This window comes from Podarcis vaucheri (assembly GCF_965113315.1).
Source record: "Podarcis vaucheri genome assembly, chromosome: 15".
Classification (NCBI taxonomy): Eukaryota; Metazoa; Chordata; class Lepidosauria; order Squamata; family Lacertidae; genus Podarcis; species Podarcis vaucheri.
The window spans coordinates 42,931,891-42,949,245 of NC_138753.1; the positions used below are offsets into that span (position 1 = coordinate 42,931,891).

Genomic DNA, 17,355 nt, shown 5'->3' on the forward strand with positions numbered 1-17,355 from the left:
AGCCTCAAGTACACTGAAGCTTCCTGTGCCCTTAATCTGCAGCTGTTGTACTCAGTCAGGAGTACAAGAACTCTCCCAGATCTCCACCCCCCCAAAAAAAAAATAACCCACAGCAATCCTCCCAACCCAGCAGAGGACAAAAACCCAGCCATCTTACCAAGAGATTGCCAAGGCCCTCATAATCGAAAACTTTGTTCTCATACATGTCAGCAAGTTCCTTGCTTAGCTGGATTGCTTTCTCCCACATCTTCAGGAAAGATTTTTTTAAAAAAATGAGAAGAAAGATTTATTAGCATAGATGATACCCAATGGACCAAACCTAATTCTTAGAAGTTAGGCTTCTAACAGATGCCAAGGATGCTAATAAGAACTAAAACCACAACACACACACCTTTGCTGTTGTTTTATTGATTGTAGTTTAGAAATTATTTATTGAAATTGTTAAGAGTGAATTTCTGTTTAATTTTTATATGCTGATATTATTATTCTATACTATTCTAGTGATTGTTGAATGTTACATTTTTTATGTAGGATGCTTATTTTAAAGTTATGTTTTATTATCAGGTTTTTGTATTGCATTGATTGTTATAAGATGTACATTCCTTGTTTCTGCAGCTTGTAAACCGCCGTGAGTATTGTAAGATGGAAAGACGGTATACAAATTAAAAATGATGATGATGATGATATATGTGTGCACATCTATCTATCTGGCGTTTGTGTGGTTTGCACACAAGAGGCAAGTCATATAAAGGTGAGAGTCACATCCATCATTCTGCACTTCTTGAGCCACACCCACCACTACCATGAGGCCATTTTAGAAAACTGTCCTGGAAATTGTCTGCCTCATCCTGCTGTGACAGACTCACCTTGCCTTTGTCAAAGAAAACAATGATTTCTTGATAGAGATTCTCTTTCAATTCCTGCTGCGAATAGACATAGTAACTGTCCCTCTGAAGCAGATGTGGAGCACATGGCTTATCAGACCACTAGGATAAAGGAAACAAATCAAAGAGTTAACATAGTCATTTTTCCTTTAATGGTTCCGAGGAGAGTACCTGAGGGATGATATGACAGCATTCTTTAAAATACCAAGAGGTATGTCATACAAGGCTTGTTCAAAAGTTACACTGAACACAGGTACAAGCTGTTGCTACCAATGTACAACTGTTGTTGTTTTTTGTGTGAAAGGGTGTACAGTTTATAAATTCAGCTATTATGTATGCAGACTGTACACTTGCTGAATGTAATGCTTGAAGGAGTTGGATATGTTTAGCCTGGAAAAGAGGAGACTGAGAGGAGATATGATAGCCATCTTCAAATATCTCAAGGAAGAGGGAACAAGCTTGCTTTCTCCTCTTCTTGAGGGTAGGATTCATACCAATGACCTCAAGTTACAGGAATGGAGATTCCAAATAACATACAGGAAAAGCTGACAGTAGGAGTTGTTCAACAGTGGAAGAGTCTCCCTTGGGAGCTAGTGGACTCTCCTGTCCTTGGAGGTTTTAAAGCAGAGGTTGGATGACCATCTGCCATGGATGCTTGAGCTGAGATTCTTGCATTGCAGGGGGTTGGACGAGATGACCCTTGGATCCCTTCCAACTCTACAATTCTGTGATTCTATGAATGTTACATGTAAATAACTGCAAGTGTACAGCTCTACAGTTGTGTATACAGGTTGTACACTTGTTAAATAGGAGGGCAGAGTTATTATTTGCTGCCCCAGAAAGCAGAACTAGATCTAAAGGGTTTAAATTACAGGGCAGTAGACTTGAACATTAGGAGAACATTTTGGTGGTTGGAACACTTTTTGACAATGGAAACAATTAATGGATGTCTTCAGCAGAGCTATTGGGGATGCTGAATCTCTGGATCTTCTGCACTGTGAATGGGGCAAGGCTGGATGGTCAGCAAGACCCTGCCTAATCATTCTTCTTGGGAAGCAATTCCACACCATGGTTCTTCTAAGCAATGAGAAGTTCCCTTCTGAAAGCTATAGATAGAGCCGTATCTCTAAAACATTCCATTCATTGACACACATCCCACATAGAAACCCCAGACAAGATGAGGGTATTTTGGGGAACTCACTGCTTCAAGAAGGAGGTGGGGTTCAATCTGCTATGGATTGGGTTACACTTCCCTTAAGGACCAGGTTTCCAATTTAGGGTGCTTTTAAGATCTCACTATTACTTGAGGCACCCAGGTGTCTTTGGACAGAGGTAGCTGGATTATCCATGCTAAAAACAATCGTGACTTGGCTACTGCTACGATGCCACCCTTTAGCACCTAAGACTCTTACCTGGAGCAACTCTGCATGAAGGAGAAGTGTGTATGCTGCCTCAGTGTAGTTTTCAGAGCCTGTGTGTAGGTCCCGGAGTTTATACAAGTATCTAGAAAGGGAAGAGAAAACAGATTATCATGGAATTACATGCACAGAAGCTGTTCAAATATCATTTAATTCAGCCTGTTGATCTAAGGCAGAATTCTCTACACAATGATGCCTCATACCGAAAAACAGTGAAGCCTAAAGGCAACATGGCCTACCTGATGTAGATATCCTCTCTCTTCTTTTCTTTATAAAAATTCTACAAAAGTAAAAAAGTATGGTTGTGAATAACTGAACTGATTTTTACAAATAAGAATAATGCAAACCAAAAGGTGTATACCAGCACATTGACAGTGCAGCTCATGCGGTTTTCTTTACTCCCGTCATGCATGATGGCCCGGTAATCCAAGAGGTTTTCTAGCAGGCTGCTAACCAAGAGAGCAAAGACTTCGCCTGAGCTCGAGAGGTATTTGTGCTTTCGACAGTGCTCCAACAGGCTGCAGGGTCATGTGTGTGGTACAAGGGAAGTGGGAGACAAAGAGAGAGAAAATCAGAAGTTTATAATTAAGTTTTACAACAAATAAATAAAACATTATGGGTTTTATCCAATGCTGGTTATACCCTGAGTAGACCTCTTGAAATGAATAGAAATTGTTAACTTGGCTCCATTACTTTCAAAGGGCTCAGTCTACTCTGAGTAGAGGTTAGTTGGATTCAATCCTATGTTGTGTTAGGGCCAAAGTTGCATTAGTAGAAGTCTGCACTGGGGAGGCACTTTTGTGCTAGAAGCCTTCCAGTCATGCAACTTTTGGATCCAAACAATTGAAGCACAAAAAGAAAATGTCACATCTTAGTGGAACTTTATTATTGTTAATAATGCCAATGGCAGACACCGCAACTGCAGAATATTTTCAAAAAATATCAATGAAAAAGCAGCTTTTAAAGCTCTTTAAAAGTTCTTTTAAATAATACAAAAACTTTTTAAAACATTCACAATCATTGATCTCAGGGTCTCCAGGAACAGTGCCTTTCAGCCATGAAATGCTAGGGTAAATAGGGAAATATCTCCTGAAGGTTAATACTGAGGGAGACAGAGTCACCTCATCAGGGAGAAAAGGGGTTCTAGAAAGGCAAGCAAAAACACTCACACACTTACAGTTTCTCCAGCAAAATCTTGTATTGTTCATCCCCACGACCACCTTCAACTTCCTGATCCAGTTTTGTTATCAGCTCATTTTCAAACTACAAGTTGACAGACAAAAAAGCAAAAACACTAAAAGAGAGAATGATCTATTGTTGTTCTACTGCAGGAGTGGACTGAGGATACATTGAGATCTACTAGCAGATTGCTGGGTGATATGCAAGATATTGGCAAGGATTTCTGACTCCGAAATGTTTAACTATAGTAGCAGCAAAATGCCTTGTTTTCACCTCAAATAGGCAGCTGAAATAAAGAAAGCTAACTTGTGTGTGAAAAGAGGCCTACAAGTTCAGTTCTGTTCAGGTGACAGTGAAGGGACCCCTGACAATTAGGTCCAGTCGTGACCGACTCTGGGGTTGCGGTGCTCATCTCGCTTTATTGGCTGAGGGAGCTGGCGTACAGCTTCTGGGTCATGTGGCCCGCATGACTTCTGGTGAACCAGAGCAGCGCATGGAAACGCTGTTTACCTTCCCACCGGAGCGGTACCTATTTATCCACTTGCACTTTGACGTGCTTTCGAACTGCTAGGTTGGCAGGAGCAGGGACTGAGCAACAGGAGCTCACCCCGTGGCACGGATTTGAACTGCTGACCTTCTGATCAGCAAGCCCTAGGCTCTGTGGTTTAAGCCACAGCGCCACCCGCGTCCCTAATCTGTTCAGGTACTGAAACCAAATATCTAGGCTCGGAATGTGGCTCAAAAGGCATCCTGTTCTTTACTTCCAACAAGATGCCAGATGCAACCTGACTCAGTTGGATTTTGGGTTCTAGTAGAAAATGAAGCAAATCTGACAAGCCAGAAATCTGCCAATCCTGTTCCAACTCACACTTTTGCAACTAACAAACAATGGCAAATATGGCAGGCATTTCTGAACTTCCTACATTAAAATAGGTTTGCCCAGCAAGAATATTTCCAAATAATTCAATCAAAACAAAATGATGTGTATTAAGGTATGTGTGATGCAAAACATTAACATTACAAAGAATAATTCTGTTTTGTCTGTCTGTTATGATTATTCCCAATATAATTTCCAACCCATTTGCTTAAGCTCATCTCTCTTTGTTCTGAAGTAGAACCACACACTTCCTGCTGGTCCCCATGCGATTTTAGACCAGGAAGATGGAGGTTAATGCTGCATCTGTGCCACAACTGAGGGTGAACTATGACACCATCATACAGAATGGACCCTATGACGTCATCCCAGTATGCAAGGAGACCTAGAGCCTCTCAAAAGAGAAATGACTGGGACATACCAAGATGAGAGTGGAGGAGGTCCTGCTGAGACCACAAGATGACCCCAGCCACCTAGTCACTGCTGGGAGAGTTGGGCACCCCTAAATACAATATCATCTACTCTTGCCAACAAGCTCACTGTGTAACTTCTTTACACATATCAAACAAGTAAGGGGCTAAAGAAGTCAGAGTAGAGAGCACTGGGCTAGATAGACAAAGTATTATGATCTGCCTTAGAGAACTTCCTATTTACTGAAATCCCTGCTAGGAACCTATAAGGGGAAACTCTTTTTTTCCTCTCCTCAGTAATCCCACTTAGATCAACCTTCTGCTAGAAACCAGGCAGCCACCCAGTTGAGACAACCAGCTGAACCGTGGTTTGATGCTGGTTTGTTTATCAACTCTATCCTTTGTTGTAGATACTCTGCTTCAAAGTGCCCAAACCCAAATTCTCAATTTTCCATTGCCTCCACCTTCCCTTATTTTGCTTCCCCCTTACACGCTGGTCCATACCATATGGAAGTTTCTGCTGCCGCTGAAGTTAAATTCACATTGCATCATGTCAAAAAATATAGGGATGGTTGCTTTTCGCAATTCGGGCTCAGGTGTCAAGGTCACCTCCAGGATCGAGCCTACCATAGAGGGGATGAACTTGATCTTGTGAGGCCCTGAAAACAGAAAAAAGGGATTAGGGGCAGATGGCTGCTTTGCCTGCTACAGGTCTCCAGGGCAAACACAGGCAGCTGCTTCCCAACCACTAATCCTCTCCTAGTCTTTCATATGCAAAACACACAATGGAAGCACCTGCTGCTTGACCACTCCCTTTCCACCTCCCCTAGTTCCTGCAGGGGACTCTAGGATTAAATGCGTCTCTGGCACAGATGCACAAGATGGGTGGGTGGGAGAAGGGGAAGGGGAAACCCTAGGGGAAGCTGACCCCTGGAGACTGGATTACTTCTACAATTGCACTGATATCAGAATTTGTTAACTGAGCTTTATTTCAATTATTTGGAGAAGTGCTGCAACTCAGTGGTACAGCATCTGCTTTGTCTTCAGAAGGTCCCATGGTTAATCTTTGGCACCTCCAAGTAGAGCTGGGAAGGGATTCCTGGCATGAAATCCTGGAGAGAGGATGCCAGTCTTATAAGGATATGAGAAGAGCCTCCTGGATCAGGCCAATGGCCCATCTAGTCCAGTATCCTGTTCTTACAGTGGCCATCCAGATGCCTGGGAGAAACCCTCAAAGCAGTATTTGAGCACAAAGCAGTATCTCCCCGCCTGTGATTTGCAACAACTAGAAGCATTGCTGCCTCCCAATTGTAGAGGCACAGCACAGCCACCCTGCTCTGTAGCCTTCAGCAGCCCTCTCCTCCATGAATCTGTCTAAATTGTCCATGTGGATAATACTGAAAAAACCTCTGCAAACTCTCTGCAGTTGGTCTCTGAGATTCTCAAGAGCTGCTTCTCCAGGTCCTTAGGTGATGCATGAAACTTACCTAGATTGTACCACATGTCCCTTATTTTGAAGCCAATGTCCTTCCTCATGTCCCCATATCTATAAGGAAAGTGTGTGTGAAAGAGTGAAGGAAACATCCAGGGAAAATCAGTCAATTAATATATATTCAGAGAGCACATCATGGCAGCTTCATTCTCCTGCGCTGAGGAAAGCCATGCCATAGTATGCTGTCTGAACTCATGCTTGTGCTATAGCTCTCTCCAGACGACTACTATTAATAGACTTATTTTTACTACCACTAGAATTATTACCCCTCCCCTTCACAATAAGGCAGGTTACACCAGTATAAAATACAGTTTTAAAAACAGTTTGAAACAAATTGCAATCACAGCTACAGTGGGCCCCCAAAATACATATCTGAAGTATCAAACGCCAGGGTGAAAAGGTAATGTTGCTGGCATATGATGAAAGCTGTACAAGGAAGGTGCCAGGTGCCCCTGTGAGGGGAGGGAATGCCACAATTGCCACACAGAATGGCTTCTCCTGGGTCACCACTCCCTAAACCTCTGAGGGCAGTGGAATTACCAAGAGGGGCCTCCTTCTGCTGATCTTAAGATCCAAGAGGGTCTGTAGCAAAGTTTTTCAGACTGTAGTCAAGATTCTTCCTGTGGTTTTGGCTGGGCTAAGCCCCAAGCCCAGGTTTGGATGGCACACTAAGCCAAGCTGTAACTAAGGGCAGCAGCAAAAGAACCATTGGAGGAGCAGAGTGGTCTTGATCTCACCAGGAACCCATGCATATATCAAAACATGCTCACACCAGTGTGGTATAGTGGTTAAAGTGTCAGACTAGGACCTGGAAGACCAGGGTTCAAAATCTGCACCCCTCCACAAATCTCACTGGGTGACCTTTGGCCAGTTACTGCCTCTCAGCTTAAATGGGGCTTAAATGGAGACAGGGAGAACCATGTGCACCACCTCAAGCTCCTTGGACAAAAAGTGAGGTCCAAAGCAATGAATGCAATCACCAGGCCACATTCACTTTCCAGAAGTTGCTGGACTCTGATATCCATCAGCCCAGCCATCACAGCCAATGGTCAGCATTGATGGGAAGGCTAATCCAGCAACATCAGGAAGGCCACATGTTTCCCTCCCTGCCATGAAGCACAGATCTTCAGCTTGTGGGCAATGAGCCCACTACTAGGCTGTGCTCCTACTAATGTGTGATGCACCATGGTCTTGCTTTTACTTGTTGTTAAAAAAAGGGTGAGTAGAAAGAGAGCGGAAAGATAAAAGGAGAAACGCTCCACACATCTGACAGAGGCAGATTCTAAGGGATAAGCTTGATATGATGCCAAGAGTCTCACTTGATAGAGACATAGAATAATTAATAGGAAAGGTGTGGATGGTGGAGCAAGATACTTCCATTAGGACTGTGGTGTATGGGGTGTTTAATCTCTTCCTTGCCTGCTGTGGCTCTGAGACACCCCACTCCCACCCTATATAGCTTTCCTGACCACACCATCTAGTTATTCCCTGATATTTGAAAGCTCGCCCTGCAATAATTAGATAATCTTAAAGTGTCACGAGACACTTTGCTGTATCTTGTATTGATTATTATTTTTTTAAGCTAAAAGTGAACCCCAGGTAGCAGTTTGGAGTTAAAGGTAGGACTCCAGTTGTTGTTGGTCCCAACTCAGTCTCAGCTAGAATGGTCGATGGTCAGGCATGATGGGAGGTGTTGCTCAGGAACATCTGGAGAACCACAAGTACTCCAGCCCCACTTTAATCAATCTTCTCCTTCCTAGCGCCCTCCACATGTTTTGGGCAGCTTGCATCATCCCTGACAATGGTGTGTGCTGCCTGGGGCTGGTGGGAACAGTACCTTGAAAACACCTAGAGGGCACCAGGTTGAGGAAGGTGGAGTTAATCAAATACGCCCCCCCCCCCCGTTTTTGGATCAATTCAGATATGTACTATCTGCAGACAAGCCATTTCTAAAAACAAACAAACACTGTTTTTACTTGTAAAAACTGCAAGTGGCAGGTGGCATTTTAGAAGAAATATTACCCCTACTTCTACAAACACAGGAAGAGAATGCCTCTTCTAAGAAGGCACTTGCTGCAGCATAGGCAGACACCAAAAGCAATGTGACCATGTGTTTTTTCTTCAAAACTATTGCAGTCATATGCAAATGTAGACAGATTTAATCAGTGGTGGCTGGTTCATTAGCGGAAATGGGGCAGTGCCCCGTCAACCTCAGCCTGTTCTCGGCCAGCCCCTGCCTGTCTTCCTACTGCCAACCAGGACAGCGGGTGGCCCTGCCTGGAAGCTTGCTCCTCATTCTCAGTTTTGCCCATTGTGAAACTCAGAAGGGAGGAGAAGGGGGATAAAATGACACTGCCTGTCAGTGGCCCAGGCTCCACCTACTGTTGGTCTCCCTGTCCTAAAAGTCCTAGTGAGCACCGTCACTACTGGATTTAATTTTTAAAACTGATTTGATCAAGTAAGATTTGTGTATCCTGGATCCAGAGAGAGAGGAGCGGTAGAAAGTGGAAGGCAATTGCCATAAAGCCTGAAGGCATGACTTGTGCTTATAAAAACCACAGCGGATACACATTGGAGAGTGACAATTGGACAAAGCTCCCTGGGACATATTCGCCACACGTTTACAGATACATCTGTCTCCTTCAAGACATGCAGCTGAAAGTGCAAAATGTGTCCCCAGTAAGTTCAACAGTGGGGAGAAACTCACATGAAAACTTACTTCTTGGCTATCTTGCTCCGTTTAGCCTGGGAGAAGCTCTCCAACTGGAGAGATTCGTGGGTAAGAAAGGCCACTGCCAAGTGAAAGTAATTATTCCACAGCTGTGGAGGAGAGGAAGAACATGGTTGAAACGCTGCACAGGACAGATGTCACAAGTCTCAGACATTGAGCAGGGAAGAGGAAACTGTCAGGGCAGCCATATGCCGCTTAAGCACAGCTCCCATCATTCCCAACCAGCGGTCATGCTGTTTGAATATATTGGTTTATAGCTGGTTGCGAGTGTGCTGATAATGTAAGGATATGCTTGAGTGGAACTGAGCAGCATTTTAGTTGTAATTAAATTGTGTTTATTGTTGTGTAGGGGCTTGGAAATATAAAGGGATTGGCTTGTTCAGCTGAGTGATTGGTGGGCCAAAAAGAGCAAGTTATTTTTTTTCCTTTTGCCTAGTTGTTAATGGCACTATTTTAAAAAGTTGATATTTCAGTTTTTATTCTTTTGTGGATTTGTTATTTACATTGTGCTAAAATGTGGGGCTTCCACTGTATTTCTTTAGAATCAATTCTCATGTATATTCAGAGGTGGATTTAGGGCAGTGCGACTGGTTTCCCCACACAGGGCGCAGGGGCCATGGGGCACCTTCCCGTCTCCTTCCTAAAGCCTAGTTAGCACTTCCCCAGCTTTGGGAAAGAGGCAGGGGGGCTCTAGCCCCCTGCCAGAGCCTCACACCTCCTTCCCAAAGCATGGTGCTTCCCTTAGTTTTGGAGAGGGGAGGGCTGGAGGGCATCAGATTTTGGCCTTGCGCAGGGGGCCATATTACCAAGGTCCGGCCTTGTGTATATTGATTTTTTCCTGATGTTTAAGAGGATACTCCATTTAGCTGTTATTGAGTTAAGAGTCAGTGTGGTGTAGTGGTTAGATTGCTGGACCTGTGAGAAAAGAGTTCAAATCTCATAAAGCTCACTCGGTGGCCTTGGACCAGTCGCTGTCTCTCAGCTTAACCTGCCACATGGGACTGTTCTGCTAATAATATGAGGAGGGGTGGAGCCCCTTGGAGGAAAGAAGGGGTATAAATGTGGTAATAATAAATAAAATAATCATGGTTTTCCATTATGCGGACTTTCCCTGGTAATTTTTTATATTAGATCTTTAAATTTATGAAGTTTTAAAATAAGTTATATCCTGCTTTAAACACACACACAGATGTATATGCATAGAAACTGTCTAAATAAATACAGTATAAAAATACACATTTTGCTATGTTTTTGAGCTGAAAACTGTATCACAAAAGTTAGAGGTATGAAATCAGAACTAGAATTGTAGAGTTGAAAGGGACCACAAGGGTCATCCAGTCCAGTGTTTCCCAACCTTGGGTATTCAGCTGTTTTCGGACTACAATTCCCATCATCCCTGACCATTTGCTAGCTAGGGATGATGGGAGACCCAAGGTTAGTCTAACTCCCTGCAATGCAGGAATCTTTTGCCCAGCCGTTCAAAGTCATGTATTGGTCTGGGAGGTCAGTCCCATTTAAAGATCTGGACAAATCAGAGTTTTCCTCCATCCCTACCTTCAGGCAGGTGTTTCTTTCTGAGCCAAACAGCTAAATATCATCCAACCTTTCAACCTTGGCACCTTTTTTTGATTGAGAATCCAATTTCAAATGGCCATCGCCAACATCTTTTACAAGAGGTGTTTGCAGGTTCAGACTTTTAGCATTCATGATCAAAGCAGGGCTGCATTTCATCCTTACCTGTAGTTCAAAGCTTGCCTGATCGAGAAAGAAACGGTTGAGCACAGAGGTGTATTGGTTTATGGCTCGGAGGAAAATCCTGGAAAAGTAAAGTCCGTACAGATGAGAAAATGTCAAAAAGAGAGGCTCAAATCTCTCGCCCATCCTGGTAAAAAAAATAATAGGTGGTGGCCCACGTGGCACTTGCAAGATATTTGATGTGATTTGCCTCACACATTTTCCCAAGTAATGGTGTCAATCAGTCATTTTTATTTATTTATTAAAGGATTCATATACTCTTATAAAATATCAGTGTAGCATGCACAACCTGCTCACATTGCTCACCAACCCCACCTACCCCCCACCCTCCAGCTGAACATCTAACCCCCCTGCGGCAATTCCACCTCCACCACCAAGTGCGGCAAACCCCCTCTGCACACTCCATAATCACCATGGGTCAACTTGTAGTTTTTGTGTGAGGTAAAACTTTGATACCTGGGACACTCAGGCAGATGAACATGTACAAAGATTTATTATGTAGAACAAAGCTGGAAAAACAAATGCTGTTTTAGGAGATAAAGTTATTTCAGGGAACAGTTAACTTACTAATAATTATATCAAATCTAGTGGATATTTCAGGCTTCTAAATAAGGTAGTAAATGCACAACTTCTTTTAAACTTCAGTTGCTTATTTTAAGTTATTACTCCTCAGATGTTACGGGTTTCTAGACTAGATGGTAAAGACTCTGCATATTTCCAGTTATTTCACTTCAGTTTTTAACTTAGTTGTTGTGTAGATGTTACAGCATAATACGTTGGTTTTTAAAGAAGGTGGAACCTTCAGTCTGTTCCCCAAACTCTTCTCACGCCCGCTCCTGAGGTACCTCTAGAAGTATAACAGACCCAGGATCTCCCCCCCCCCTTGTGACTGGATTTGGATTCTTCTCTTCCTAGAAGATCTCTCTCCTCCTGACTGACATGAGACCCAAGGAGACGGTGTCCTCACAGCTTCTCCTTCTCCAACTCAGCCCCCCAGTTCACTCCTCTCTGAATACTCTCCCAAGACACCACACAGTGTCTTCCTATCTAAGCTATGAGGGCCCTTTCTCTAGCTGGAGATATTTTCCTCAGAGTGGCTGTCGCACACAGACCAGAACTGACTATCCCTGACTCTCCTTCTCTCTCTTAATCCACCTCCCCATCTGAATCCTCTCTCTCAAACGGCTCCTTTTATTCTCCCTCCCAAAGCTCTGGCTCCACCCCCCTCTTGGTAGCCAATCAGAGAGAGGCTCCAGCCCTCTGGTGGAATTCCGAGCCACTGCATCACCAGACTCTGGCCTGGCTCAACTGTCCGTCACACCATCTTCCAGTGGGGATCATCATGCTGCTTTTCACCTCACCCCCCACCCCACTGGCTCACAGCTCCTTCAAGCCCCACATTATACTCACAGCTCTCCTATGCCCCTCCATCCCTGCCTTACTCAAACCTCTGTGAGATATATGAGAGTATTCTTAAGTTCAGGTTAAATCTTTAAGCATTTTTAACATGGCTTCTATGAATGTGAAAAAAGTCACAGCTTTATGCGCTGCGCTAAACGAATAAATTAAAGCCCCATGTTCCCATCTGGGGGGGGGGACGATGTCTAAATCAAGTATGGGAACAGATTTTTTACCTGCTCTGTGTCATGGTCATGACCATCCAGTCATTTGCATAGACATTCTTGCCAATCAGATCCTTAAACATGATGAAGGTTTCCATCAAGAAATCCTATAAAGCAAAGAAAACAATAAAAAAGAATGAAGGGAGTTATATAAGCCCAGCATCTATACCAGCGGACAAATTCCTGTACATCTCAAAAGAATGGAGATGAGTCCAAATCCAGGAAAAGACATCGTGATAGCAAATCTAGATGTCCTGTAAATCTCTAGGTTTTATTCCACAGACCTGTCTTTCGGTCGAAAATAACAAAATCACTTTTTAATAGTAGTGACATGCTTGTTGTTATGATGGGCTGGTCAATGGGCAGGAAAAAGAGCTTGTGTACTTCAAGGTCCCCCAAGGAGATGCAGTGTGTGGGCTTTGTGGATACATTTATGTGGACTTAGGTAGTGGGGCCTGCAGCAAAATGTTGCAGCATGGAGTGCTTCTGTTCAGTATTCTGGTCAGCTGCCCAAGCTCCTATACAGGATAGTCCATTTTATTTCTCAACCCCAAGGACCTCAGAACAGCCAGTCCCTCTCAGCCAAAACTACACAAGAGTGTTGTGAGGGTAAAGGGAATGGGACCCTATACACTACCCTCAGCAATTTGCCACAAAAGAAGATTTTCAAAAAGTCAAAGATTTTGCACTGCAAACTAAACTGGATTTCATGCCATTAGGAAAGGTGACTTCAAAATAAGTTCTGCTTAGAGTAGCCTCACTGAAACGAATGAACCTAAGTTAGTCACGTCCATTAATTGCAAGGGGCCTAATCTGAATATGACTAACACTGGATACTACTCAGAGACTCCAACAGTAGTAGGGACACTCCCTGTAGTAAACTGTCAATTTTGAAATAAATCAAAAGACAGCTGGCTGCCTTTGCCTACTCCGTGCCAACACAGGAAGATCACAAAAAGTCTCCATTGCGTTCCTTAAGATCCCCAGAGCAAGGGCACACCAAGTAGGATGCCTGTAAAAAGGGGAGGGTTGTCTCCCAACACTGCCAAGCGCCACACATTTGCAAAGGTCACACAGCTGTGTTCCAGCATGCTCCCCTGGGCACCATCAACGCCAAATATGGGACCAGGAAGGTGCCCGCCTCCTGCCAAGCAATTTCCCAATATTCCTTGGTCCAAGAACCAAGGAGGAAAGAGGAAATTGCTGCCTTATCTGTGGCACAGCACATCTGTGGGTCAAAACTCTTCAGTCAGGTCAGAGTCAAACATCTGCACTGCCACTGGGAAATTGTGGCGCACTGGGAAAATGTTTGCTTGGTTTTAAAAACGCAGCGGAGCTGTGGGGCTGTGCATTGGTCCATAACAGGAGAACCTCAGCCAATTTCCCAGCGCCGACTCCTCTCCCCTTGGGTATGTGGGCATAGGCACTTGGGCAGGCACCATGCCAGGCCATTAGAGGAATGTCAGGCCTGTGTGCGCCTCCCTTAGATGTGTGCATCTAGCCAGCATAATCTGAGAGCTTATATTCCTTGACTGGAGAGAAGGACTGCATGGGAAGGCAAGAGGCCCCCACAAGCCCCACACTCCCAATTCTCTCAAACAGCCTGGCATATGTATATGGAGTGAGCATGTGGGGGGCGGGAAGAGAAAGGTTCTACTAGGCCCTATAGCATAGGTGTGTGTGTGTGTGTGTGTTTGTGTGGTGTGCATGCATGGGGGGGGGGAATGCAGTTTCTACCTGACCTTCAGGAATCAAGACATGAGAGCCATCTTCAGAAATCTAAAGGGCTGTCACATGAAAGATGAAGCAAACTTGCTTTCTCCTGCTCTGGAGGGTAGGGACCAAAACAATGGATTCAAGTACCGGAAAGGTGATTCCGACTAAACATCAGGAAGAACTCTTTGACAGCAAGAGCTGTTTGACAGTGGAACAGACTCCCTCACTGGATGTTTTTAAGCAGAGGTTGGATGGCCCTCTGTCACAGATGCATTACCTGAGATGCCTGCATTGCAGGGGGTTGGTCTAGATGACCCTCAGGGTCCCTCCCAACTCTACAACTCTATGGTCATCCCTCCTCCCCAAGCTACACCATTCACAGGTTCTGAACTGCACCCTCCTCCAGTGCTTTTGCCTGGCTGGGAAAAGTCCTTGAACTGTGACAATGCTTTCTGCTTGCCTGGATGGAGGATGGGGAGTATTCAGTGCAGAAACCTTGCACTTTTGCAGCACTGCAATGTAGCCTACTGTTCAAAGTTAAGGGTCACACCAGCAGTTTTTTCCAGCCCCCCCTCCCCGGCTGCACTCACAACTGCATTCAGCCCCTGGAAAGCTGCCTATGAGAGAATGCAGCAGCTCTGATGGAGAAAAGTTCCTTTGTATACAGGGTACCTGTGTGTGGCTGGACCGAGCACACAGTGTCTGCTGTCAACATGCAGATCAACCAAAGGCCAGTCAACACAGTATGTTAAAAACATGACTACATCCAACGCATTGGTTTTCTCATTTTTAAAGAGCAGCCCAACAATAAGGCTGCTGTCAGTGTTTGAGAGAGACAGGGGGAGACAGTGGCTGGGAACTGTTTCTAAGACCATGAGTGGTTTATTCTCTTTAATTCTGTTTGAATATCTTACATTTGTTTATTTTTTTGTTACTGTAGTCATGCTGATTTACCTTACGATTGGATCATGACATTGTTGTTCTTTGGACCTGTTTACATGATTTTGTATACTGTTTTTCTCTGCTTATTACTTTGTTCCCCACTCTAGTATTGAAAATATTCAGTAAAGAGCAAGCTATAAATACTGTAAATAAACAATAAATAAGCAAGACCGTAGATCCCAAGACAAGACACAGGGATCCTCATAAGGTGGTCATTCATTAAAAAGGTATATGGCTGGGATCACAGCACTGCTACAGAACTGGAAAATGAAATTGTTTCAGAAGGATTAATGGAGATGGCTGCTTGCTAAGGGAAGTATTGCTAAGCCTTATCAAATCTATGCTTGATGTACAGAATTCCAGCTGACACAGGGCACCACAGAGATAAGAATTAACAGACTAATAATGTTAACCTGAAGACGTAGGGGACCCATGTCTGGACTAGAAGGCCTACAAGTGAATGGTTGTTAATTTTGTATAGGAATGAAATTTTCCCAGAGATTTTTTTTAAAAAAACACCTGTGTGTATATTGACTTGGTTACTGTGTCCAAGCTTGATTTGGAGAGTCAGCAAAGTGCATCTTGCCTTCCTGATAGAGTGAATTTCTTTCCCTGTCACATTGCCAGCAAAACAGCTTTTTTCAGAAAGCTGAGCTCAAAGCAACTAACAAAATCAAACGTTAAAAGCAAGTGTAAAAACAAGATTAGAATCTACACAAAATGCTCAATAACATATAGAAAGAATAGATCTAGTTCAGGCCCACTAAAAGATAAGCAGAAAAGGAAGGTCAAGAGGCCTGGTGATGGTGACACTCATGTTTGCCTGGGGAGAGAATTCACAAAGAGGGAGCCACCACTGAGAAGGTCTGTTCTTGTGTTGTTACCCTCTGGGCCTCCCTTGGAGGCAGCACACAGATTAGGGCTTCAGCTGATTAATGAAGGATCTTGGTTAATGTGAGGAGAGCCAATCCTTGGGGTACTTGGTTCCTGAGTTGCATAATGTTTTATAGGTCAAAGCCAGCTTTGAATTTGGCTCAGAAACCAAATGGTTACTAGTGCTGTCTTCAAACGCAGCCCCGCATAAAACACATTGCAGTAATCTAATCTGGAGGCTACCAGAATGCAGACAACAGAAATTAGGCTATTCCTGTCCATATAGGGTCACAGCTGAGCCATTAGTCAAAGTGGATGGAAAGCACTCCATACCACCAAAGCAATCTGAGTCTTAACTAACAGTAATCCCGAAGTGCCCCCAGTACACACACACCTATTCCTTCATAAGCTATTATTATTGTTTTTATTATTGCTAAAAATGGATTGTGAGCGAAGTAGACTGGACCTGATGCCCGCCAGATGTTTTGGACTCAAAACGTTTCTTTCGAAATGGCCAACATTTAGTGGCTTGAGTTCAACTTTCCCCAACCTGATCCTCTCCAGTTGGACTCCAACTGCCACCAGCCCCAGCTAGCAGGGATGATGGGAGTTGGAGTCCAAATCATCTGAAGGGCATCAGGTTCCAGAAATCTGCTCTAGAATCATCACAGCTATTTAAGTCATGACTGGAGAAAGTACAGGCCACATGGCTGATTTAATGAACCATTCCCAGGTTCAAGACATGCCATGTATTGACGCTTCCAAAATGGTGACATCAATCAATGATCCTTCAGCCTTTCTTCAAAAGAAAATTGACCCAAGGAACTAAAGATTTATCACCTTGCTTAAGTGCAAAAGGATGAGCTAGACATTGGCCTCTCTGATCATGCTAATCCCTCACTGATGAAAGACAGCTGCTTGAAAAAGGTAGCTCTGCAAAACTTGCTTGGAGAGAATTTCTTAATCTGTAGTCACAATCCTATGCACACTGTCAGGAAACATGGGGTTGTAGCCAACTGATTTCTACTCAGAGTAGACTCATTGAAATTAATGGCCTAACTGAACCAGATCTGTTAATTTCAATGAGTCTACTCTGAGTAGGACTGGAATCAGATACAACCCATGGGTAGGATCTGGATGTTATGCTGTTGATTTTTGTCTGTTCACCTGATCAGCACATGTGCACAAACACCACACAGCTCAAACAGTCAGGAATTCCTGCTTCCTGCAGATGGCAACATTTCTCAGCAGATCTAGGGTGCTGGAACCAAAGGAACAACTGCCAAATGTTAACAGCTCCTCTTGACCAATATGCAATTGTTATAAATACCCATTAAGGAACTACCCTCGCCCCAACAGAACAAATGTAATCTGAGCTATTGCTAAAAGAAAGAGGCATATGAACATTTTAAGCAACTAAGAACATTCCAAGAAGAAAAGTGACTAATGGAAACAGAGA

At 43.8% G+C, this 17,355-nt stretch overlaps 1 protein-coding gene across 2 annotated transcripts in view; it reads right to left on the bottom strand.

Moving 5' to 3' along the window:
• DOCK5 (dedicator of cytokinesis 5) overlaps positions 1-17,355 on the bottom strand; it is a 147,306-nt gene that overhangs the window by 22,666 nt on the left and 107,285 nt on the right. For both annotated transcript variants that reach the window (XM_082200203.1, XM_082200204.1), the window contains exons 29-39: positions 12,378-12,472; positions 10,726-10,804; positions 8,977-9,077; positions 6,253-6,311; positions 5,270-5,424; positions 3,480-3,565; positions 2,664-2,820; positions 2,542-2,582; positions 2,297-2,387; positions 867-986; positions 158-247 (exon numbers count right to left, since the gene is read on the bottom strand). In XM_082200203.1, coding sequence (XP_082056329.1) covers positions 158-247; positions 867-986; positions 2,297-2,387; positions 2,542-2,582; positions 2,664-2,820; positions 3,480-3,565; positions 5,270-5,424; positions 6,253-6,311; positions 8,977-9,077; positions 10,726-10,804; positions 12,378-12,472 — 1,074 coding nt within the window. The remainder of the gene's footprint in view (positions 1-157; positions 248-866; positions 987-2,296; positions 2,388-2,541; positions 2,583-2,663; positions 2,821-3,479; positions 3,566-5,269; positions 5,425-6,252; positions 6,312-8,976; positions 9,078-10,725; positions 10,805-12,377; positions 12,473-17,355) is intronic.